The 27,094-nt window shown below is 42.0% G+C and overlaps 1 protein-coding gene across 1 annotated transcript in view; it reads right to left on the reverse strand.

Moving 5' to 3' along the window:
• Positions 1–17,951: 17,951 nt before the first annotated feature.
• The window catches only part of SYNPO (synaptopodin), a 127,861-nt gene continuing 118,718 nt past the window's right edge, over positions 17,952–27,094 (reverse strand). Inside the window, exon 4 of the mRNA XM_060240311.1 lies at positions 17,952–20,094. Coding sequence (XP_060096294.1) covers positions 19,075–20,094 — 1,020 coding nt within the window. The 3' untranslated portion in view covers positions 17,952–19,074. The remainder of the gene's footprint in view (positions 20,095–27,094) is intronic.

The following is a 27,094-nucleotide window of genomic DNA, read 5'->3' on the forward strand; positions in this document are numbered from 1 at the left end:
CCTTGGCATCCCTGATTACTTTTGTTTTTGGAATAAAATCCTTGATCATGGATCTCCCACATCATATGAGTTGAACTTCCAATTACCTGGTGCAACACCAGGTAAGAACATTGACATATATATCTTCTTTGTTTAATTAATGAAAACTTCATGAAAGTGAACAGATAAAGGTTCCATGGATAAGCTAACAAGGATTTTTCTCTGCTGTTGCAGTATTTGGTTCACTCAGGTAATGTTAATCCTGGCCCACTGCTATTTTGTGTTTTCTTTTAACGCTATTATTTTAAATCACACATGTTTCCAAGTGTCCTAATATTTGGTGCATAGCATGCAGGTTCATAGATTTATACAGGTACATGTATACCTGCTTCACAGAAAAATTAAAATTGGGGAGCATATGTGATTGCATACGCAGCTAACACTGTGGGATACCACCATAGTACTGTCCTCTTTGATTTGTACAGATGGAACATGCAGCATTTCATTGGGAAATATAATATGCTGATGGTGTGAGGTCACCATTGTAAACCCTGCCTTTCTTTTGAGAAGACCTTAGTTTTCAAGGCAGCAAGTTAAAAATCTGAGGAACATCAGTTTCTCACTTGATGGTTTTGTCTAAGAATTACCGCCCCCCCATGGCAGTTTATGGTACATGCAGCCTACGTGAATTTGAGGCAGGAGACAACAATCTGTCACAATCAGCTCGACTATATTTTATGAGCTAGTATGGTATAGTGGTTTGAGTGTCACATTAGGATCTAGGAAACCCCCAGTCTGAATCCCCACTCTGCCATGAAAGCTTTGCTGGGAGATCTCGGGCCAGCCATATTTTCCCAGCCTAGCTATTTTCCCAGTGAAGAGGAAACTGAAAGGAAAGGTAAATACAGTCAAAACCCTTGGGGAAGCTTGGATGCTATTTAAAACTACAATCCTAGAAACTCAGATAAAATATATACCACAAGTTAGGAAAGGTACAAACAGGTATAAGAGAAGGCCTGCATGGTTAACAAACAAAGTAATGGAAGCTGTAAAAGGTAAGAAGGACTCCTTTAAGCGGTGGAAAGCTAGTCCAAGTGAGATTAATAAAAGGAACACAGGCAGTGGCAAATCAAATGCAAGACTGTGATCAGGCAGGCAAAAAAGGACTATGAGGAGCATATTGCAAAAAACATAAAGACCAACAATAAAAATTTATTCAAATATATTAGAAGCAGGAAACCAGCCAGGGAAGCAGTGGGGCCCTTGGATGACCAAGGAGTCAAAGGATTACTGAAGGAGGATAGGGAAATGGCTGAGAAGCTGAATGCATTTTTTTTGCCTCCGTCTTCACTGTGGAAGATGAGAAGTGTTTGCCTGCTCCAGAACCACTTATATTGGAAGGGGTGTTGAAAGACCTGAGTCAGATTGAGGTGACAATCTGTCGGTCACTTCCGGGTTCCTGTCCTGCATCTCGACCTGTGTTATTAGTGACAGGCTGCTTCGGCGTGCCGCTGCGCCGGCCCCCTGGGTCCCACAACGATGGGACCAATGCCATAGGGACGGGCTCGAAACACTCTATAACCCCTCAAAAGAACAGCAGTCTAGCTCGCTTCCCCCGAGCCCTGTCGCCATAAGCCTCAAGGGGGCTCATTTTGCGGCATCTCCCGGCGAGAGGGTGGCACCCGCACGGGACACATATCAAATGAAAGAGGGGGCGCAGGGCTATCAGAAACAGCCGGCGGAGGGAGTCGGGAGACCACCCCACTGGGGGATCCACACCCCGAAAGTGATGAAGGTGGCGCAGATAGAGCCAACAGAGCAAACAGGACAAAATAAATAGGCTGCATTATGCAGCACAGTTGAGAAAGTTGAGAAAGTGCCTTATCCCATATACTGATGAAGTATATACAGGATTTGAGAACAAAATTGTTTCCAGCGGTGATATTTGGGGGATTTTTGGGGATGTCACAGGAAGTGCTGTGAAGTCACTTCCTGTTTCCGGCAGTGGCATTTGGGGGAAATGATGTCATTTGGGGGAAATGATGTCACAGGAAGTGATGTCACTTCCTGCTTCCGGCAGGTGGCGCGGGGGGAAATGATGCCACAGGAAGTGATGTCACTTCCTGTTTCTGGCAGGTGGCATGGGGGAAATGATGTCACAGGAAGTGATGTCACTTCCTGTTTCCGGCGGTCGCATGACGTCACCGGAAGTGACGTCACCGGAAGTGACATCACTTCCTGTTTCCGGCGGCACCCCTACCTTCCCCCCCCCAAAGGTGTCCCTGGCTGGCCTTCAGACATTATGGCCACCCTAGTTGGACTGGATGGCCCATTGGCCTGATCCAACATGGCTTCTCTTATGTTCTTAACTACGGTTGCCAAGTCTGACTCAAGAAATATCTGCGGACTTTGGGGGTGGAGCTGGGAGCAAGGGTGTGACAAGCATGATTGAACTCCAAAGGAAGTTCTGGCAATCACATTTAAAGGGACCATACGCCTTTTAAATGCCTTCTCTTCATTTGGAAAGATGAAAGCGGCACTTTCTTTTGGGGCTTATAGAATTGGACCCCCTGGTCCAATCCTTTTGAAACGTGGAGTGTGTTTTAAGAAGAGGCACCAGATGCTATGCTGATAATTTGGTGCATCTACCTCAAAAAACAGCCTCCCCAGATACCCACAGATCAATTATCCATCATACCCTATGCCTATGGGAATCGGTCTCCATAGGGAATAATGGAGTGCCCAGCAGACATTCCCCTCCCCTCACTTTCTGATGACCCTGAAGCAGGGGGAGGGCCTCCAAACTGGGGGATCCCCTGCCCCCAACTGGGGATTGGCATCCCTAAGCCTAATCAAACTCACAGGGTTGTTGGGAGGATAAAATAGAAAAAAAAAATCTGTAAACTGCTTTGAGACTCTGCTGGGAAGAAAGGTGGGGTATAAATGAAGTAAAAAAAATATGTTGACTATGTGACCAATTTCGCACTAGACTTTTAATCCTGGTTTAGTGCTGACCTCAAGCTGACATTCTACACTAAAATCATAGAGTCATAGAATTGGTTTCTCTGATTCTAGTATGGTGGCTATTCCGTTTCTTCAAAGTAACATGATCATGTCTGTGCCATCACAAATACCCTATGATACAGTTCCTAGTTATGGTTTTAGTATTAATGTTCAAAAACGGTACCACTAGGTCACACTAGTCTGTGTTTTATCACCAGAGGTCTCATTTGAGGAACCTAGTGCAATCCTCCACATTGGGTTGTTCCCTAAAAAAAATCTGTCTGGAAGACTGATATATCAGAATGAAGCTGCTATGAAATCAAACCTGGTTCTCCCAGATAAAAGTCCGCACACTTAACTACTACACCAAATTGGCTCTCATCTGAGGAGCCACAATGGAGGAAGGCCAATTATTTTCTTTCCCCTGCAGTCTTTATGTCCCTGGAAATTATGTTCCTTTGATTCAGTGGTGGATCTACTGTTAGGCTGATGGAAGAGCAATCTGGCACTGAAACATACCTGTCATGTTTCTGGGCTGGGGATGCCAGCCTTCAGGTGGGAGGAACCTGAGGATCCCCCAGAACTGCAGTTTATCTCCAGATTACAGAGATCAATTCCCTTTGAAAAAACTGATACTTTGGAGGGTGGACTCTATAGCATTATGCCTCGCTGAGGTACTTGTTCTCCCCAAGCTCCACCCCCAAATCTCCAGGAATTTCCTAACTCCCTCTCCTCCTCCCATAACCACTGGTAGATAGGGTGACCTAGCAACCCTATTCTGGTCTGAGATATCAGAATGGTGAAAGTTGGTGTTCAGTTTCATGAAGTATACAGTCTTTGTACAAACACAATCACTGACCAGTCTGAAACAGTTTTGAAGAGGACCAGAAACCACTGAGGCCTCTTAAATGTTGTACTTGATTATTACATTTGTTTACTGTACTGCCATCTTGTGGTCACACTTCCTTACTGCACCTTCAGAGGCAAAAATGAAGTGTACTTCAGTTGACATTTCTCCATATTGGTTTGTTTAACCTTGAATCCATCTCCTATACAATTACCCATTTTCTGCACATCTAACACTGAGGCATTGTCAATAAGGAAAGTCCAGCCTTCCCTTGGCAAAGCATTCCACCATGAAGTTTAAATGGCAAATAATAGACACAGAGAGAAAGAGAAGCAGTCTGTCATAAGCACTGTTCCCAGTTTACACGGTGTGTGGGATGAGCAAGGTATTCAGTAAGGTTTAAAGTTCCATTTATGTATGTTTTCCAGATTAAATTGCAAGAAAAAAAGGCCCAGTGCAGTTTAAACTTCTTTAAACTGTTGTGGTTACATTTTCACAACCTCACACAGTATAACAATATTATTAACACAGACCGAGTCACTTCCTTTTAAGCAAATAGATTTGTACATGTTGGCATGCATGATGGAGTTCACAGTTATTTGTAACATTATTCACTAAAATCAATGTGTTAGCAAGAGGAACTCACGTGTGGTTTCAGTGCCTCCCTAAATGCTATCTATGGTTTATATTTCTTTGCTAGCTTTTAACAGCAGCCTGACATATTGTGATTAGAGGAATGAAGCTTTTCAAGACATGGGAGGGGGGGGGAACTGACAGGGAAAAAAACCTTTACCTTGCTTAATTTTCACATGTGCTGTTAAACACACAACAGCAGGGCCAGTAACAACATCAACAAAAAGATGATAATTTTAATGCCAAATAACTAAACTGAGACTATTGTGCTTTGGTCACATTATAAGAAGACAAAACTCATTGGAAAAGACAATAATGCTAGGAAAAGTTGGAGACAGTAGGAAAAGAGGAAGACCCAACACGCATGAGATAGACTGGCATCATCAAGGAAGCCATGGCCTTCAGTTTGCAAGATCTTAGCAAGGCTGTCAATGATGGAATATTTTGGAGGTCCCTAATTCATAGGGCTGGCATGTCAGAAGTGACTTGAAGGCACATAACACAGACACAATTCTATTGGCACCACAATTCTAATGGCAATATACAGAGAACTACTTGCAACCCCCCCCCCCCCCCTTTATTATGGATCACCTGGCAAACTCTAATCATGCTACACATTGGTGGGCCTTATTTCAGTGGGTTTTCTCTAGCTGACATGATGATGCAGCCATTCACCCACTGTGCCACCAGAGGACTTTTAAAAAAAATTGCTGTTGGCATATTGGTTAAGCATTCTAATATTATAACAATGTGAATCAGTTTCTCTGCATTCCCAGCTTGCATTTGTTTTTGTTTTTTAAAGTAAGTAAACATTTTTTAAATGTTGCAAGTTGCCACATTTCTGGTGGCAAGAACTGATTCAAGTCACTTTTCAATACATGATTTTTCCAGATGAAGTGAGGATAGTTTAATGAGATATGCCTTGTATCTGAATGGTTCTGAAGTTCAGACTCTGGCATTTCCATGTAAATGGTTCCCTGGCTATTGGGTTGCGGAGGATCTGCAGTTGAGATCCTGATATTTATTGATAGTGAGAGTAAGTAATGCTGGGCTAAATACACCATGGATCTGACTGAGTACAGAGTAAGGCAGATTTATATGGTCAAATCAGCAGTCTTATGTACACTTACATGTAAGCCCCTATGAAGACCTAGCCCCAGACTGGGACACAGGATTTTGTGATGCGATCTGTCTTTTTTGGCCTGGCCTGGTTGTGTTATGGTATGCCATAGAATATATGCTTCGAGGCAGCCATTTTCTGTAGATCTGACTTTAGCTTTCCGTCTCCTCCCCCCTCCCTGCAGCCTCTACCTAGGAAAAGCATAGTCTTTCTCGACAGTAAGGAGGGAAGCAGGAGGGAAGCTTCCTTTCTAGCTGAGCAGCTCCTTTCTTGAAGATATATGGCTGTCCCAACATGTCTCTTTACTGTATTTTGCTGCTGGTTCAGCACAGGAAGTTGAGGAAAAAAACAAGATCACCTCTTTAACTTAAAATGTCTGAAAATAGCACATGAGAGGCTTTTAAAAGTTCAAAAATAAACAAAGTATTTTATTCAACATAGGGGGAAAAGGACAGGTGAAATCAGTAAAATATCTGAGGTGAATCAAATATAACTCTGAGGTAAACCTATAGATATAAAAGCCAAACCATACTGGTGATGACTCACCTACCCTCTCTTTAGTTAAGCTGCATGTCACTCAATCCCTCCAGCCCCAGGACAGATAAGGATAGGCCACCGGGGAAGTTGCCTTTGTGTCCTATTGACCTGTCCTGCCAGGTCCTCCATTTTCTCTCAGTGGCTGTTGCTAGGCAATCATAGTATTTCAAGCTTGGTTCTGTCAGTAAAAGGCAGGGGGAGGAGGCCCTTCCCAGGCCTGTTTTCACCTTTGAGGGAGAACTCATTGATGCCAGTCCTGACTAGGGTTGCCGGCTCCAGATTGGGAAATCCCTGGAGATTTTGTGATGGAATCTATTGAAGCCATAGTTTGGGGAGGGGAGAGGCCTCAGCTGAATATAATGCCATATAGTCCACCCCCAAAGCAGTTATTTCCTCCAGGGTGAGAGAGACCTCTTGTCTGGAGTTCAGTTGTGATACCTGGAGATATTCAGGTTTCTCCTGGAGGTTTCCTACCCTCAGCCTGGCAGCATCCTCTGGGTGACTTGATGCCACCTGACTGGCATGACTTAACTAGGCCTGCCTGCTTGCTACTGTTCAGCAGCAGCCTCCCAATGACAATCAGTGTGACATAGCAATTAGTGTTTCAGAGCAGGGTCTACTTGGGGAGAGTTGAGAAGGTATTTAAATCATATCCCGCAAAACTCGATTTTAAGATGAAAATAAAAATACAACACCAGATCAATGTTTTATTGATGGAAGAGACAGTCAAGATAATTAAATTAGCAAAACAATTTTTTTTGAGAATGCCAATAAACCTGGCAGATGGTTGGCATATCAATTAAGAAAGGAAAAGGAGAAGAAAATAATTCATTGTTTGAGAAACAATGAGGGAGTAGAAAAAACACAGTTGAAAGACCTGGAGGAAATTGCTCGAAATTTTTATAAGCTATATCAAGCACAAAATATACCAATAGATCAACAAAGAGAATATTTGGGCAAGCAGATTAGATTGAATTTGAACCCGGACCAGAAAAACATATTGAATGGACCAATATATATGATGGAGATTGTGGAAGCATTTAAGAAACAAAAAAGAGGGAAAGCTCAGGGCCCGGTTGGTCTGCCCTTTGAGTATTATAGTGCGTTTGAGGAGGCAATTGTATTTCCCTTTAAATGCCTGCTTGAATCCATAGAAGAAGATGGACTAATTCTGGATACTTGGAATGAATCAAGAATCTCACTGATATACAAAAAAGGCACAGACTCTAAAGAAGTAAAAAAATTATAGGCCCATCTCTCTACTAAATATGGACTATAAAATTTACGTGGCAATATTAGTGACTCATTTGAAGAAAATTTTGATACAGATAATACACTCTGACCATTCAGGCTCCCTGCCAAAATGATATCTTAGAAATAATGTCAGAACGGTCATCGATATTCTTGAGTACTACGAAATGCATCCGAGTAAACAACTTGCTCTTATTTTTCTCAATGCAGAAAAAGCCTTTGACAATGTGGACTTGGGCTTTATGCTGGAACAGCTAAAGGAGATAGTGGATGATGATAAATTTATGAAATTGGTGAGATCAATATATACAACACAAACAGCAAGAGTGATAATGAATGGAGGCTTAACGGACTATATCAACATCTGTAAAGGTGCTCGTCAAGGTTGCCCTCTCTTGCCACTTTTGTTCTGACTCTCGAAGTACTAAATCGAGAAATTAGAAACAATGAAGGAATTAGAGGTATAAATGTATGGGGAGAACTATATAAGCTTCGGGCCTTTGCTGATGACCTGGTTCTGATCCTGGAAAACCCTCTTGATTCAATTGACTGGTAAAAATAAGTTTTAGAGCGGTTTGGCCAGATGAGATGAATGAAAATTAACTACCAAAACCCAAAAATGTTAGTAAAGAATATGTCAAAAAAAACAAAAAGCAGAGTTAGAAAAGAAATCTGGTTTGCAAATTGGAAAAAAGTAAAGTACTTGGGTGTCCAAATTACAAATAACATGACTTCACTATGGGAAAATAATTATCTGAAGTTGATAAAAGATATTGATAGATACCTGGGCAAATGGACAAATTTACATCTGTCCTTAATGGGTCAGGTGTCAACGATCAAAATGAATATTCTTCCAAGAATGCTAATGAATATTCTTCCAAGAATGCTATTCCTTTTCCAGACTCTGCCAATTCCGCTGAAACATATGCTATTTCAAGGGTGTCACAACTCAGAGGGGTCTTACCAAATTGCTGCCATCACTCCGGGTTAGGGTTCCCCTTGAGAAGGCCCAGAGTACCCTCCCAAGCCCTTCAGGCCTCCCTTAGCTAGATCAAATAATGGGCGTAAGGACCAGGCAGACAAAACAACAATAAATGAACAAGGTGCATTAACCAGTAAAAGAGTGAAGGGAAAATAAACAAATGCCCTAACGTGTCTGTCTCTACAGTCCCTACTCTAATACCACACTTACCTCCCCCCCTTGGGTAAGGGTCTCTCCCTTGCTTTCAGTTCTCCAGTCTACAGCCTGCTTCCAGGGAAAGAACACCCACTTCCTGGGCTTGATATTCTCTTCCCAGGCCCCACCCCTCTCTGGGCCTGTTTCCCTCCAAACCCCTTGCTACCCAATCAAAGGGAAAGAGGGGATCCTGGGAGATGTAGGCTTTTCCCAGTAACTCCTAAGCAGGCTTCCCTGGGACCTGCAGGCATCGCTAAGCCCAGGATCATGACAAAGGGCTAAACAGAAAAATATCTAGGTTTAATTGGCAAAATAAAAAGCCTAGGATAAAATTGAAAATCCTACAGGACGATAAGACCAGAGCGGGAATGGGACTTCCAGATTTTGAACTATATTATAAAGCCTGTGCATTAGTCTGGTTAAGACTGGATTGAAGTTCGAAATAAACAAGTTCTGATTTTGGAAGGGTATGATCTAAAGCTTGGGTGGCATGCTTTTGTATGGTACAGGAAAGCAGGAAATCATAAATACTTGAAAATCATATTATAAGAAAATCATTACTGTTCATGTGGGAAAAAACAAGGAATAAAATATATAATAAAATTCCTTTTTGGGTCTCACCTACAGAAGTCTTCACCCAACCCAATTTACGAACAGAGGGAAATGTATTGTCCTATGGGGAATTATTAAATAATGAATTTGTATAAAAAACTAATGAGGAATTGAAAGAGCTAAACATAAATTTGGATTGGTGGACTAGGGCACAATTGGATTCAAGATATGCAAAAGATAAACAATTGAGAAAAAACAATTACCATTTGACTCTTGGAGGCCAGAACAAAAAATTAATTAGAAAAATCTATGCCTTTCTGCTACAAATAAAAATGGAGGATGAGATATTAAAAGAATCTATGATGAAATGGGCACAAAATTTAGGCCATAGTATTGAGTTACACCAATGGGAACAAATCTGGTCTACCAGTATAAAAATGACAAAAGTAGTAACTCTCAAAGAAAACATATACAAAATGTTTTTCAGGTGGTATGTAACACCGGTGAAATTATCCAGAATGTATAAGGGGGCCTCAGAATTATGTTGGAAGTGTAAGGCAAGAGAGGGATCGTTTTACTATATGTGGTGGACATGCAGGAAGGCTAAGAGAATTTGGGCTATGGTTCACGAAATTATTCAAAAAATGTACAGTAATATTATTCCTTTTAAGCCTGAATTCTTTCTACTAAATATGATGCCAGAGGTAACTGATAAGGGTGCGAAACATGTATATCTACATCCAGTAACTGTAGCAAGAATCCAATATGCAAAGACTTGGAAAAAACCAGATATACCAACAAAATCTGAACTAATTGTGAAGTTTTGCAGAGATGGATGTGCTCACAGGTCTATTGACAGAAGATAGCAAAAAAAAAACTTAAAAGAAATATGGTCTCCTTTTTATGTATGGCTTGAAAAGCATAATAATAATGTATTATAGTTGATAAAGAGGAGCAATGCAAAGGCTCAGGATTTGTTGTTTGGATGCTGGAAAAAATGTAAAGGAAAATTAAGCTAACATATGGAGAAATATGTAAGTGTATAGGTTTAATTTTTGTATGTTATCCCCCCCCCCCCCCCCGTTTGTATGTTATCTCCCCCCTTCTCTTCTCTTGTTAATTTTTGTTATTCCAAAACCTCAATAAATTGTTAAAACAGAAAAAAAAACTTCAGTTCATTTTCTTGAGTTTAACTGACTCTTCAGGTTTCAGAAAGCAGGGATACACTATTAAACATCCAGATTCCTTCTCTGAGCACTCCAGGGATCACTCCACTCTTCAGAGCTGTCTTCCTTTCAACTGGGCAGGGAATCTCTTCTCACTAGAAGAGCTATCCCTTTTCCTTGCCCAAGCGGTGTGTGTGTGTGGGGGGTGTCCTTACTGATACACCCACTCCTCCTTGAAAACCTTCGTAGTCCTCAGTCTTGTTTTTTAGATATCAGGAAGACGCAGGGGGAATTGTAGGGAGCCAAAGGTCAAAATGCACCCATGCAGCAACTGGTGGGGAGTTGCTTGATCCCTCAAAAGCAGAAGCATGGGGGCAGAGCAGCAGCAACTGTGGGATCAGTATAAGTTCTCTTCAGCAGTCAGTCTCATCCTTTCTGCTCAACTGATGCTAGCCAATCAAATCCCTTTGAGCATCCTGACACTCAAGGCTCTCTGGCTCTGTGAGGCATTAACCCTTCACAGTCCTTCTCATGTTTATACAGCACTTATGAACTTTTAAAGTTCAGTCTATCACAGCCCCATTAAATCCAGTAGGGCTTATTTCTGAAAAAGAGAGCCAGTTTGGTGTAGTGGTTAAGTACGAGGACTCTTATCTGGGGAAACTGGGTTTGATTCCCCATTCCTCCACATGCACTGGCTGCTGTGACCTTGGGTCAGTCATAACTCTGCCAGGGCTGTTCTCTCAAGAGCAGTTTCTGGGAGAGCTCTCTCAGCCCCACCTACCTCACAGGATGTCTATTGTGAGGAGGGGAAGGGAAAGGAGATTGTAAGCCACTCTGAGACTCCTTCGAGTAGCAGAAGGTGGGGTATAAACCCAATCTCTTTTCCCCCCTTTCTTCTTCTTAAATGTGCAATTAATTAAACATCACTGAAACTTCCTAACCTTTGGATTTGGGAATGCTTTTTAGTAGAAGTCAGTAGCAGATCTGATTTAAGTTTTTGAAGCAAACCACTCTGTAAGAACCAGCCAGATAGTATAAATTCAAGGTCAAAATGGTGTGCTTTTTATCATTGTTCTTCCAACCCTGTCTCTTTGTCTCTTTCCATGTCTGCTCTGCACCCTTCTCCTTCTGACTGAAAAACTGGGGGGGGGGGGGAGGAAAGGGGGACAGAAAGGACAGAAGCAAAAAGGCGCTGCCGGGCTGAAAATTAAAGTATAAGTAGACCAGAAACCTCTTAAAGGCATAGTTGAGCAAATTGTTCTGCCTTGAAAGCACTGAATAGTAAAGCACCACCCTTTCTCCTATCCCCTCCATTATACAACATCCCCATTTATCTATCAGACAACCAGAAAGGGAAAATATCAGTCCTACCAGTGGAAAAATGGCTATTTGGCATGGGAAAAGTATTCAACAAACAGGACACCACCAGAAGGAAAATCCTGACTCCAAGGATGGGCAGCCTCATAAGGAAGCAGGAGCATTTTGGGACAGGATCACTGAGACAGAGCAAGCTACACATTCAAAAAATTAAACTGAACACATGGCATGGATGGACTCTTTCACTGTCATTATGAATGCACTGGCAGCAAGGCTTCCACATGGGAGTTTCCGTCCACTTTCCTACCATTGATCCCTTGCCATTTGAGGCTTCAAAAACAAACAGTACTTGTTATAACACTTCAATGCTATAGCAATTGCATTTCCCCAAAAAATAAACCTCAGAAAACCCTCTAGTATCAGGATGGGGAAAATGGACAGCATAAGGGGCTGGAAGGAGGAAAATTGCACCAGGGTTAGGACCATGGAAAACATACACTTTCTCATCAATGGCATGATATGTGCTTAGACTGTATTGTTGCCTAAAAGATAAAGCAGGTTTGGGAGGGTGTATATCAAGGACAAGGAAAACCTAGAAAAAGGACAATTAGCACTTGTATGGATGCTCCACAAGTGAACAAGTCTGGAAGCAAAGGTGGAGAAAAGACACCATGTGGAAGTACCATGAATTAAGAATAAACAACAATATCCTCACCTTACTGGAATCTTGTCTTTTTTAGGCCATACCACAAAAGACCTCACTCCTACTATTTTTAATGTCTGTTTCAATACTGCCATTTTTTAAATCAGATGACTAACAGCAGAAGAGTTCTGAGCTTCAGCCTCCCAGAAGACTATTCTCCCAAGCTGTGCAGATGCTTATGTATGTGTAGAGTAGGCAGTCCCCAGGTGGGGACAGGGGATCCCCTGGTTTGGAGACCCTCTCCCCACTTCAGGGTCATCAGAAAGGGAGGGGGGGAATTGTCTGCTGGGAACTCCATTATTCTCTATGGAGACTGATTCCCATAGGTATAATGGAAAATTGGACCACTGGTATCTGAGGCTTATCTGGGGGTTATTTTTTGAGGTAAATGCACCGTTTGCAGCATAGCATCCAATGCCTCTCCTCAAAATACTCTCCAAGTTTTAAAAAGATTGGACCAGGGGGTCCAATTCTACAAGCTCCAAAAGAAGGTGCCCTATCCTTCATTATTTCCAATGGAGGGAAGGCATTTAAAAGGTGCACAGTTCCTTTAAATGGATGGCCAGAACTCCTTTTGGAGTTCAGTTATGCTTGTCACAACCTTGCTTCTGGCTCCACCCCAAAGTCCCCAGATATTTCTTGAATTGGACTTGGCAACCCTATGTATGCGAGTGAGATAATGAAGACCATTATGTAAACACTGTGAATGCAAGAGCCTCTCCTTGTGACTGATACTTTAATTCCAAAATGATACAAGATGACCAGGCAGTATGGGTTAGTTTTTGATTTATTTCAGAGCTTAGTATACAGAGGTGCGGCACAGTGCTAATGCAAAGAGCATTTGGTGAAGCCCAATATGTTCTTCATTATAGAATTTTGGGATGGAGGCATTTCAGAAGCTGAAGAAGTCACCAGTGATTTTACAAGCTCTTAAGAGAAACATTTGTAATATTTAATTAGCAACATCTTTCTACTTGAGCAATTCCACTGTGCAATCTTGTGTTTCATCTAAATTGCTGCTAACTCAACGATGGCAGTGAGAGATCCATTTGAAATAATTCACCTTTCTTGTTCCTTCATAGTAGCTGCGATTAGGATACCCAGACCCACTTTTGCTCTCCCCCTTTTAGAAGGCAGGGTATTTCTTGTTCATTGTTTTCAGGAGTCATTTCCAAGAAGCAGAAATTATACATCTGCTTTGCAGGGGGAGGGGGGCTTTGTAAACTGAAACATTTTCACTTATTTGGCTTTTGGAATAAATTTCACTGAGACACCTCAGTAAAGGAGGGTCAAAGCTTCTACTGTTCTCTATTGTGAAAATGAATCTATATGTATGCAAGGAGGTTTGACTGAACTGTCCGATTTAGAACCTTGGGATTTATACAAATAGAGCCCTAACAAACATTCAACATGTCCCTGATCCAGTTTGCTTTGTAACTTACCTTCCTGTGAAATGGGTCAGCTGAGCGTATAATGGAAAGTAACTGCAGAAAAAGGTTTTAATCACAGATGGCCAAACTCTGCTTGGATTGAGTAGAAAACATGTACATTTTGTTACAGAGTGGATATTGCAGGTTACATGTTGCATCTGAAGTCATGCACTGCTATTTACAGACAGTATCTGAGTACATTGAGAAGTCTGACATTATCAATATTTTGAATAATAACAAACTTTGTACAAAACCCTTTTTTTAAAAAAAATCCCAAATGAACAATAGCACCTCCACAACCATTGGCCATCATCATTTAAAAAAAAAATTATTATTGCTATTCAGCAGATATTGTTCTTGGTCTAGTGAACTATCCATCTTGTACTGTTGATGAGCCAATGGCCTGACTCAGTATAAGGCAACTTTGTGTGTTCATGTGTTTCAAGCAGAGATAGGTTCGTCTTAGATAATTCTACTATGTGCTTGAATCCTGCTTTGCTAATGTTCGCAGGTTCTCCCTTTGCGCCAGTTGGTATGCTAGTTTTCTTGCTCCTTTCCTACATGAAAATGTGCTGTGTTCCAGCAACGGAGAACATCACGTGGGAATATTTGGAGAAAGAACTGAAGCCTGTTTCACAAAGATACGGGCAAGAAGTGTGAATCAGATGTTTTTCAGTGTTCCATTTCTCCCCCCTCCAAAGTAGAACTCCAGTCTTTCTCAGATTGCATTATATTGTCTTTCTTTGTTTCCTTTCAGTATTATGAAACACTCTTTGCATTGCTTCCAGGGTTGCTTAGATCATCCATGCTCAGAGGGCTTGGGCATGGAGAAGCAGGGTATATTTAAACACCACACCCCGACATTTATCACTTCAATATATATTTTGTAGTCTTTTTAAAATTCTGTTTTCATTGGAAAGCAACAGAGCTTTTGTATGTGAAGAAGAGCAAGCATATGCTAATATGATAATGCTTTCATTCCACACATTTCCATTCCTTTACTTGTCCTATTTTTGCTTCCTTAAGCTATAAACAGCAGTGTATTAAAAGCTGCCCTTACAGTTCAAGAAAAAAAAAGGCCTCTAGAGATTCTCAATGCCTTTTTCTTTTTAACACCTTCTTCTGGATCAATGACACTTTCTCATACACTCGACAACATTCAGAATTTCCTTCCAATTACGAAATAAGATCTTTTGGGGGCACTGGGGCAGAGCCACGGCATTATCTCTTTCTGAGAAGCACATTTAACTAGTGCTACCTTTATTTTCATTTCATAAAAATGTCCTCCTTGTTTTGATCTTGCAGTTGGTGCCTTGAACCTCTAGAGGGCTCAATTGACCTTTCTTTGATGCCTCCCCTTCCCCCATGTTGTAATTCCTCCTCCAAAGGATAGAGTGACTGACCGGAGGGCTATCTGAGAATGCCACTCAATATACCATATGCTCCCTGGCTGCCCATCTGTGGGACTGGATTTTATCACACAGGCCAGTCAGTCATAACAGAGGCCTCAGTGTGGGGTGTAATGTGTGATATTCTTCTCTCCCTTGCCATTCCTTGGGTGAAACCAGAGCAGAGCCAAAGTATCCATTTAACCTCCAAGCCCCAGAGGCCAAGCAGCTGCAGGGGAAACAAATATTTAATAGCACTAGATGTTCTTACACTGTTCTTCTAGCTGCTGGAGTCTGCTGAGTCAAGGCAGAACTCAGGTCCCTGTAGCAGCAAAATCTTTACTTTGGCTTCACTAACTGGGAGTCCCTACTGTTGCCTACAGCAAGGATTCCTAAATGATGCGTCACAGCCTACATATGGCACACTACATGAAGCAGGTTACAGGGGTGACAAAGGGTGAGGAGTCAGAGTCTAAGCCTTTATTCCATAGGAATTCCTTCCTTGCAAAAGACAACATTCCACTGACGGTCCCCACAGTAATATAATAAGGAGCAGTTCAGCCGGGTTAAATACAGCATAGTGTGCCATATTTCAGCAAGTTCATGGGTATAGCACTTGTTCTTTTATCTGTAATATCATCTATGACTGATGTCTATGGTAATTAGATGTCTCTCAGAGATGTCTGCTTGATTATACACCTGGTTTATGGTGTCCTCCTCTTTACCTAAACCAGGGCTTTTTTTTTTGTAGGAAAAGCCCAGCATGAACTCCTTTGCATATTAAGCCACACCCCCTGGCATCACCATTGTTTTGTGCACGAATTTTGGTAGAAAATGCCCAGTAGGGACACATTTGCATATTAGGCCACACCCCCTGACACCAAGCCAACTGGAATTGCTTTCCTGCACGTTCCTGCTTTAAAAAAAAGCCCTGACCTAAACTCTGACTTGTCCCTGATGTGAAACTGCAGCACAGTGCAAGCAGTACCAGTGCCACATGATAAGTTTACCTAAGCTTGAGGTGGAATGTTTCCTAGGAACCCACATCATAGAGTCTTTCCTGTTTTCCTGCTTTCCCACAAGAGCTATGCATGAACAGAAGAAAACAAAGGTGGTGGTGATTCTAACTTCATTCCTGGCTCACCTTGAATTAACACTAAGACCATGTTCTTGTCTTTAAAGGTTACAGGGATAAAAATAGATGATGACTGCAGAATCAGGGGCAAGCAAGTAGAAAACCTGATACGGGCTTGTCCATGCCAATCCCAGGCAGAATACAGGCTGCGTGAAACTGTACCACACAGCAGACAGAAAAGAGAAAAAAAAAATGAGCCAGGAGGAGTTAGGAGGTTAGCCTCACTAGGTTGTTGTAAATGAGAAAGGCAGTTTATTTTTTTAATATGGATCTGACTGCGACAGCAATCCCAAAGAAGCTTGTGAGTGACTTGAGGGAACCCAACAGGCACATTCTGCCATCAGATGACCTTGTTTCTCATGTATGATAGGCCTTCCCAAGCACATGATTCATGCCAAAGAAGCTCTTCACAATTACTTGTTAATCTGGTATAACTGCCAGTTTGTGATCCTTTTGGCATGTGGGTTGGAAACACGTCCCAATTTAAAAGGGACATTACTGAGGTATCTTGACCCTTTTCTGGAACCAGCCCAGAAGGAATCTAACTGGAATTTGTCTTCTTTGCATTTCTCTCCTGCACTAGTTTCCCCACAAAGTCTTTAAAATTCAGACACTTTTTCCTGCTTCTTGGCGGTTTCCGTTTGAGCGGGTTTCGCGACGGAAGTCGCCGGCTCTATTGGGTGCGCCGGCGCTTCTTGTGCAAAATCCGCGCAGATCCTCCGGTGTGAAGAGGGTCGTCGCGCCACTTGAAGGTCAGTGCGAAAACGCCCTATGTGTGAATACACCTGAGGAAAGTCTCAAGTTTGCAGTCCTTGGATGATTCCCCCAATTTTATGTTGTGTCCACACAACATCGCACCACATAACGTTTTGATTTTGCACAACATCATCTTTCATTCCTGTACAAACCGAATAGCTTCCCTTTCCCCAATAAACTCCACTTCAAAAAAAAAAAAAACTGGAAAAGAAAATCCTTGCATGGAGTTGAGATTATCTTTTTCATGTGTTGAGCAGGGAAGGTACATCTTGTGCTTGAATGAAAGGAAACGCTTCCTTTGCTCCCTTCCTCTGCATTTTCACAATGAACTGCCTTGGTGTAATTGATGACACCAACAAAACTGAGATTTGTATGTGTGTGTCAAGGTGATTCTATTACTACATTATCTGTCCCCTTTCCCCATGCAGTAGGTGGCCAATTTCTTTTCAATATAGATGACTTCAGTGGGACATCACCCAGTACCTTCCAGAGTTTAGCATTGCCAAAGGATTTCTAGTATTATGTTACTTTGGAGGAGTGCCATGCAAATGTGTGATTTTGTTTTTTAAAAGTACACTATTGTGTTATTGCAGAGTAGCACTATGCATACACAAAACAATTTAAAAGCTAGGTGGAGAATCATGATGGTGGCATGACAACAATGAGGGGATGCAGCTGGTGTGAAAGGGAAACCATGGCTAACAAGAGTGAAAACTCAATTATTCTTTGATGTATAGAATCTCTGTTCCAAGTGTGAGTTGAGCAACCATTGCACCAGCAACATGACCACCGTGGGAAAAACCTCTCATCTAGAATCAGCCCTTATTTAAAATAATGGTTCTGAGGGAGAAGGGGGGAACTAGGCTTACAACTTTATAATCTTTCAGTTAATATAAGAACCCTGCCCCCAACCCATTAACAATATCTGTACCTCAGCAAGAAGTTGTTATGGACTTCCTCATTTTAACAGATCCACACTTTGGCCAGTGCTTGACAGAGAAACCCTGCGCACAGAAGATCCGGTGTCTACCCACTTATCAGTGCTTTAGAGAGGAAGCTTGTTTTTTTTTCATAACAAAAAGGACGGCTATGAGACACTGATTTGGGGATGTTAGCCTTGTATGAGGACATGTGGTGTTTATCGTGTTCTCTCCACATGCTTGGCTAATAATCACTTCTCTGTTAGAAGAGTTCCAGATTTTCTTGGACATTGGTAACTTTCTGAAGATTGGCTTGAATTATTCATGTGTAAAAGATCTTCACTTTGTAATTTTGTAACTCATTTCAGTTCTCCCTCTCAGCCTTTATTCTTATTGTTAGTTATCACAACTCCTGGTACAGAGAGGAGAATGCCATAGCTATCCTCCTCTAGAATTTATGTAAAGCCAGCTCTTACTGTACAAATCAGCTAGGGGGAATAACAATTAAATGGGCTTCTTGCTCCCTTCCCCTGCTTTCTACTCATCCCCTCAGACCATTGTTAGTAGGTCTGATTCAAGATCTTGTCAAAATACAGGAAAAATTATTACAATGGAAGGCAGACGCAAGGTTGGTGGGCCTCTTTTCCTGCTTGCTTCCTGACATCTAACTGGGGATTATACCACTGGAACGGCAATTTGCAGGCTTCGTCTTTTATATCCTCCAAATGGATATTTCAGAGTAGAAACAAAAGCAGTCCAAGTCAAATTCACCTTTCACAAAGATGGCACTGACGACTCCTGAGACAGTTGACTCCAAAGTTGTGAAAACCAAATACATACACCAAATGTACGATGGGAGGAAACGAAAGGGATCCTCCTAAAATATGGTGCTTTGGGGCACAGCCAGAGTCACATATCCCTCACCTTAGGACACCTCTGCCTACAGTTATTCTGTCAAATGAACAAGTTCTACCCCGTACTGAAAATCCCCAGTAAGAGCTGAGAAGAAAAACTACATCTTGTCTTTACAGAACCAGCTCCTTCTTCCTGATACTAAACTGGGTTGGCAGGATTTGGTAGTTGTAGTGCTACAGGCCTATAGAAATATTTAAAAACAGATCTCATCTATTTCCTAGCTAACTTCTGTTGTCCCAAGTTTAGGAAGTACAGGGTGCTTCTGCTGGCAGACTACCTCGTTTCAGCCTCAAACTTCCATTCCAGCCTCGGGGACAAATGTTGAAGCTACGGATACTGGGTGACTTGATCCCAGAGTCTTCAGAGTCAATGGACACATCTGAGTTGGTAGGTGAACTAGAGGTGTAGCGCTTCACTGGATAATGTGTTCCCATCATGGGAGACTTGAGGGGACTCTTGATGGTTGGAGAAAAGTTGTCCAGATTCTTAGGGCTAGTACATGATGATTTTCTGGTTGCACTTGCTGGTGGTGTGAAGATCCTGTGAGTATCCAAGACTGATGGTTTGGCAGATGGTGCTGGATCCCTGTAGGTCATAGAATGGTTGCCAATTGTTCTTGGTCCATTACTGGATGCTGCACTGAATACTGATGCCCCACTGTTGGCAGGCAATGTGAAGTACTTGTTCCCATTCATTCGCACAGCTTTTGGAGATTGTAGTGGACTTTTATAAATTGGGGAATGGCTGCCCATTAATCTGGGGCTATTGTTTGATGATGCACTGACTTGTGGTGGTGTTGTGGTTGTGACTGGGAGGGAGACACGTCTGTATCCTTCCATTCTTGTTGGCTTGGGAGACTGCACTGGGCTTGAGGAATTAGTAGTGTTCTTAGGACTGCCACCTGAGTACAACACATTGGCAGAGGAGGCAGGGGGAGTGAAAGGCCTGAAGCTATCTATCCCTACAGCTTTAGGAGAAGAGCTCTTCCTTCTGGCAGCATTGATGATGTTTCTGGCCAGTATTACCTGCATCTGACGGCTGGACTTGGGATCAGTCTCCTGCCAAAATGGAGACAGAGACCTTTCACTCCATGAGGGAGACATAGGAGGTGGGGTCATGATGCTGGCTGCTTGAAAGGCTTCCATGTGCCCTTCCTCAGGTTCTGGAGTTTGGGCTGGGCTCACCCAACCATCTAAACTGCTAGGCTGGTGGACCAATTGTGGAATCCACATTGGGGAAGCAGGGAGGGACACTCTTCTTTCCTGTAGAGGGAATAAAAATGAGGTTAATGGTTTGTCCTTTCAGTCTGAAAGTACAACTAGATATATTTACCAGTATCAAATGGACATTTTAAGAGGAAATGTTGCCCAGAGAGCAGGACCTCTCAGTTCCTTTCCCAGATATCAGTTCCTCTGTGGATGATGTTGGGTGAGACACCTGACCTACTAGTAGTATCATTTCCTGATAAGTTCAGAAAAGTAAGTAGCCTGACATCACCTAAACCCCTTTGAAAGGAAGTGAATGAGAAGAATCCAGCACCTTGATGAACTAGAGGAGAAGCTGGACTCAACACAAAGTTTTGCAAGCAAGAACCACTTGTTTATTTGAACTCAGAGAGACTGTTACAATTTCCTGTCCACTGTTATATTTATATGTTAGCTGTAGCAATGTTAGTTTCATTGTTCTGCATGGTAGAAAGGCTGAGTTAAAGAAAATTGTATTTTAAATCGATTTATCTTACAAGTTCTGCTCCTGAATGAGCCCCATAGAACACACACTGAATTAGGTTATACTTGATCCTATCGACTAGCCCAATGCTCAATGCTCCAAATCTTTTTTTTAGCCAGTATAAAGATGGAATGCTGCATGAATATATTGTTATATAAATATTGAATTTCTAGAATTGGAGGCTGGCTTGACGTGGATGCCCTTGTGGCTTTTTTTCCTGCCCAGCTTGGCAGCCCTTGCAGCTTTTTTTCCTGTTCTACTATTTCATGTCACTCTTTTTGGTTGCTATAAGCCCCCAGCTGGGGCAGGGAATCCCCCATCCCAAGCTCCAGTTGTTCATTATGAGTGATATTTAAAAAAAAGAAAAACCCTGGAGCATCACCAGTGATCACTTCTGGGGGAAACCATACAGTTAGAGTTTCCAGCGATTCCTAGAACTACCATGTCACTTCCAGGTTTTCTTGGTGCTTGGGAGGGGCAATGTTGTGAGGGCTTTTAGTGTCCTGGCCCCACTGATGGACCTCCTGATGGCACTTGGGATTTTTGACCACTGTGTGACACAGTGTTGGACTGAATGGGCCATTGGCCTGATCCAACATGGCTTCTCTTATGTTCTTATGACATCATCATACCAGCAAATCCCCCTCTCCATACCCCTGCAATCAAACTTCCTGCCTGTTGCCAGGCTTGGCCTGGAATCCTTGGCCCCAATCCCATTCATAGCTCAAGACTGAAGGAGCAAACACATTTACTGATTTTGCACTAGAGCTTGCCCTGGGTGGAGAGTCCTTTTGCCCCCAGTGCTTCTCTTTGTTTTCGCACAAGCCACTGCAGAGCTAGGAGTTGGTGCGCTGCTCTCCTGTGGCAAGCAGAAACCACTTGTAAGAGGATCTTGGTTGCAGCAGGAAAGTGGCACTCCAACTCACAGCTCCATGGCAGCTTGTGCGAAAACTGAAAGAAGCACAGGGAGCAAAAGGGCTCTCCACCTGGAAGAAGCCTAGTGCGAAATCAGTCATTATCTCTGACTTAGATATGTAAAACATCAAATAAGATGTCTTTTCCATCTTATGAAGTTGTCTCCCCCCCCCACACACACATTTATGAGAAGGGTAAGGTGCTGTATCTGTTATATGGAGGTTAACTGAAATAGTTTCAGTGAAATCATTCCTCCATGGTAGGGGCAAAATGTGTTGCATAGGTTCCCCAATTTAATCAACTATGTTTGAATCCGTGTTACTGAAGGATGTTCCTGACAACAACTGCTAGTGGTGTTGAGACTCTCTAGATCATCAGATTACATATTTGGCAAGTTCCTGATGATATCGAGAGGCCGCCAATTAGAAGTTGTTTCAGATGGTGTAATATCTTGTAGCACAGTTGTCCAAATGGTCTTGATGCATCATGCAGAGATTTTCCCTCACTAGCACAAAGAACATTCAGTGCTGTTGTGAAAACATTATGAATGGTGTGTGAGTACCACATAGAACCTGATGACTGCACATTATGATGTATATGTGTGTGTGTGTATGTAGAAAGACTTTCTGAAAGAGAGAAACAAGATACCATTCAGAAGCTGTTTCACAGAAGTACAGTGCCATCCTGAGTAGAGTTACATACTTTACAGTCTTTTGAAATCAATGCTTTTAGAAAGATATAACCCTGCTTTAAATGGTAATGCATGGATCAACAATGAACTCACAGCTGCTCTGCAGTCCCTAGATCCTATCAAGTCTGCCAGGGCTTTTTTGGTAGAAAAAGCCCAGCTGGAATTCATTTGCATACTAGGCCACACCCCCAACATCACCATTGTTTTACACAGGCCCTTTTTTTAGAAAAGGCTCAGTAGGAACTCATTTGTATATTAAGCCACATTCCTGACACCAAGCAGCTGGAACTGCATTCCTGTGCATTTCTGCTAAATAATAAAAAAAGCCCTGAAGTCTCAAAAAACCCCAGAGTGATCTGCTTCCTTAATGTATAGAAATGAACAGGCATCTACTCAGTTTCCTACTGCCAGCTATAAATTATGTCGTTCCCTTTGCATGGCATTAAAATATGTACTACATCTTGTTACTGAGAGCATATCTAGATGAGATACTGAGTGTCTGAAGGATGCCAAGTGAGATCTTCCTAGATATTTTTAAAAAGGCAAACAGCAGCTGCTCAGGCAAAGTTTTACCTATTAAAACTTTCCTACCCTATGATTAACCCTGGATAGTAGAAGGGTAGAGAGGATTCTTCGGCATCTTCTCAAGTTAGACCCGAAGTCTGGGCAGTTAAGTTTTGAGAGTACTTTCATGCTGACCATTGTACAACTTAATTTCATCTGCAACTTAACTTTAAAACACAAGGACAGCCAACCATTATCAGGGCTGGCTTCAGGGTGCTTGGTGCCCAAGGTGAGGCCCTGCCTTGCCACCTGCACCCTTCCTTCCTCACCCCCAGCAAGGGCAAGAGCCACACAGAGCATGCATGCTGCCTGGCCACCATTACTCAGCCTGGCCACTGTTGCTTCTGGAAGCTGCTGGGCTGAGTGAAGGCAGAGCTTAGTGACTGCAGCTGGGTGGCATGTGTGAGGTGCATGCTCCACACTGCTGCGCTTGCCCATTTCCCTCGCCAAGGAGGAGAGGGTGGGGGAGGGCCCAACTCAGTGCCCCCACCCAAGGCTGCATCCTAGGCATCCTTGGTGTCTCTGAGCATAATGGCTCCAGTTGCTTCTGTGGACGGTGGTCATTGTGGATCTAGATTAGGGAAAGTGAAATTATTTCCAGTCGGTGTATCAGTTTTTCTCTTGTGCCACATTTCAGCCAGATACTAAAAACTTTAGGCTCTATATCGGGAGGATTTGAAAATAGTATGAAGTGTAATTGGGAAATAGATTTTTACCTTCCTCCCTCCCTGGACAACAAGACCAGAACCTACTACCCAGCTGCATGCAAATCCCTTTATTTTGTTCTCTGTATTTTCCCAGTCCTGCCAGCATTCTATTAATAATGGAAACACTGGCACAAGACAATAAGTGGCTTACGTATACTTTTGAACAAAGGATTACAAGCTTTTGGTTCAGGCTCTGTATTCTTCCCCCAAACTAGATCAGAGTAGAAGGCATTGCAGAGAATTCTCACATAAATTTTGCTTCCAGTTCCCTATGTTCTGGGAAGAAAGCCCTGTCTCTCTTCCATAGCTATGATGTGGCAGTAAAGGAAGGGGAATTCATACCCTGCCAAATAAATTAATGCAGACATGAAACACCAAGTTTCCCAAGAATGTCCAGATATGATACCTACCTACAATATATAGAATATGAAGGTCTACAGAATATATAGTCCAAGCTTGCAATTGTTTATTTACATGATCAGTACTCCTCTTAGCTACCAAATCCAGCGATGTAAGATCAATGAGCAATTCAGCTTCTCCGGTTGTTCGACTGAACATAAATGCATGTTCTACTCCATTCCTTATCTGTGGTGAACCCTCATAATTTGTTAAAAGAGGAGTCTTCCCTTTCTGATAGTATGACTGCACACAGAACACCTGGTATTTTTTGAGAGGCTCCCATGTGGAGAACATTAATGTTGGTATCCAGGGGGAATAGAAAAAAAGACTAATTCTATCACCTCTCAGAAAATCTGGTATATATTTCACAAATTTTAAATTGATACAGGATGGATGCTTATGAAGCAGATAGGAAAGATGATCTCTAGCAGCCCGTTTATTCATTCAATTTATCAATTGTAAAGGAGGATGTTTAGCACTACTTTATTGTATCCCAGTACCAGAAGCTGTGAAAGTGGATCCAAATTCACTTTCAAGTTTTCACCCTTTCGATTTTCCATATCTGACATCCCACTTTTCCATCCCCTGTCTTTAATTTGCTGCAGCGTCCCATCTCTTTGTTTATATAACTTTTGTGTTCTCATTGGTAAATTAGGTGATCATAAAGTCCCCCTCAAATGATAAGAGTGCCCCTGAGCAATGTGCTTGGCACAATGATGTCACCTCTGAGTGACATTATAGCAGTGTGGGCACTATGCACACATGTCAGAAACCCCAGTAACAAGGTCAGAAATCCCCCACTGGCAGCCAAGCGTAAGACCTGGCAAACCTAAGCAGAAGGCTTGCATTGGGTTTGCTCCAGTTCTACAGAGGTTTTTAGGGAGTTTCCAGAGGAAGTTGCTACTGCTACCTCCCTTAATAAAATGAATGCCAGCTAACTGTCAGGATAAGCCAACTAAGCTAACAAGCAAAAATTAGAGATAAGACATAAAAATGCTAAAAATAAAATCCTCCTCAAAGCAGAGCACAGTACAACAGCATCATTCTTAGCTCAGCCAGAATGAGAAGCCCCAGTGGTTTATCTTGCACTACCCAGTAAGCAGTGAATCTCTTGCCAATATAGGCTCTGCCATCACCACCACAATTAGCTCCATAATTGTCCCATACAGTGATGGCAAAGTTGACAGAAGTGCTGAATAAGCCAGGTTTTGTTTTGTTTTTTTTTTCCTCTGAAAGCTGTGACTTGGCACTTTACAACTTCCACACAGGAAAGCTCGACAATGTTTATTTTTGATAAACAGGTGAATTTTACCTTGGCATTCTCTTTTATCTATAGCAAGGCCCCGGCATTTTGTAATCCATTTGTTAGGGGGCTTTAAAAACCATGTGGACTGTGTTCTCACCCTCCATAGTGTTGGAATACAAATTTTCTCATTTTTTCATTAAAAATTCTCTCTCTCTTAGTAATGTCTCCTAAAAAGCCATATTTTATTTTTAATAAATGTACAGTAACTGCAACTTGAACTGCAAGAAGTTCAAATCAGTCAGTCCTAAGGGAAATCAACCCAGACTGTTCACTGGAAGGTCAGATGCTGAAGCTGAAGCTGAAATACTTTGGCCACCAAATGAGAAGGGAGCACTCACTTGAGAAGATCCTGATGTTAGGAAAGACAGAAGGCAAAAGAATAAGAGGACAGCAAAAGATAAGATGGCTGGACAGTATTACTGATGTAACAAACACGAATTTGAGCAGACTTCGGAGGATGCTGGAAGACAGGAGGGCCTGGTGTGACTTGTCCATGGGTTGCAAAGAGTCAAACTTGACTGAGCGACTGAACAGCAACAACCAATTATTTTCCTCTCATGCAACTTTTTTCTTTCATCACACAATCACTTTTGTTTGGTTAGTACAGAAGTTTTAAACTACTGACTATACAAGAGTTTGTGCTTTGGAGACAAAGCTGTTGTGTAGAGAGTGAGATTTATAGGACAGGATTGTAAACAAGCAGAATGTCTGACTGGAATGGGAGAAACTACCAAATAATTTCAAATGTCATATTTCCCCACCACCACCACCATAGACACTTCTATGTTGGAAAGAATGTATAATTTCAGTGTATATCCTCAGACATGACAGATTTCTGGGTGACCATGTGCAATGAGGAACCACAATTAATTGTGTTTTCCAATTTTATGTACATGGAGTGAAATAGTCAGGTGTATTTCTTATATGCGATAAACCCCTATGCAGGTGTGCATTTTCTCTCTCTCTCTCTCTCTCATCTACCATCTTTCATTTTGATCATGAAAGTATTGAGCAAAGGTTGAAAATGGTACTGATACACCTTTGACTGATTTTGATAAACAGGCCTTTAGTGTACTCTGAGAGTATTAAGTGTTGCTAAGGAAATGATGTGGAAAATGTAGAGGACATAAACACTTCAGGAAGCAAGTGTGTTAGCTTGGTGACAATAGAGTAGAAAATTACTTCTGGCTCTTTGTTCAGCCATAATTCAAGCTGTTATAATCTCACCCACAACATTTATATTATATTTTAAGCCCAACTACTTAATGCTTCCTTGTGCTTTGGTTCTTGAGGTGTTCCCTTCAGTGGCCTTTAATTCTAAAAGTCATGTTTCAATAACTGGGCCAGCCCTTCCTCAGGAAGAGACTGAGAAATCATCCAAATTTATGTTACTGGAATCCAGCCTAGGTCTGCAGCTTAGCCAGATCCTTTCTGTAGCAAAAATTAAGCAATCACACATCTCTTAGCTTCTCAGCAAGTTGGAAAGCATATAACTTGGAGAGGGAGAGACATTCTCTACCAAGCACTGAGAGAAGTTGGCAGTAGCAGTATTCAGCAGGATTGACATTTAAGAGAAAAAGGTCAGAGAAACAGCTCCCTAAGAAACAGCATGCTCTCTCAGAACCCATTTTCCCAACATGGTATTGTAGCTGATTGTAACTTTGAAACTTAGCCATTTTTTAATATTTAGAGGCCACTACAACCTGAGACCCTAAAGTGTAGTGTACTTAGTTGGTGCATAAGTCCAGCTCCACTTGATGACAATTTCTATGATAAGTGTTCTCTATCTTGTTTGTGTATTAATATAATTCTTTTGTATGCTTATGACCTGTCAGTCTTCAAGCATTAATAAATGACTGAGTGACTAAGTATTTTCAGGGATCGTTTTGTAGAAAAATAGGTGGTGGCACTCATTAGCATAACTCATTGGCACATGCTACCCACCCACCCCA

Source organism: Heteronotia binoei, chromosome 5, assembly GCF_032191835.1.
Source record: "Heteronotia binoei isolate CCM8104 ecotype False Entrance Well chromosome 5, APGP_CSIRO_Hbin_v1, whole genome shotgun sequence".
Taxonomy (NCBI): Eukaryota; Metazoa; Chordata; class Lepidosauria; order Squamata; family Gekkonidae; genus Heteronotia; species Heteronotia binoei.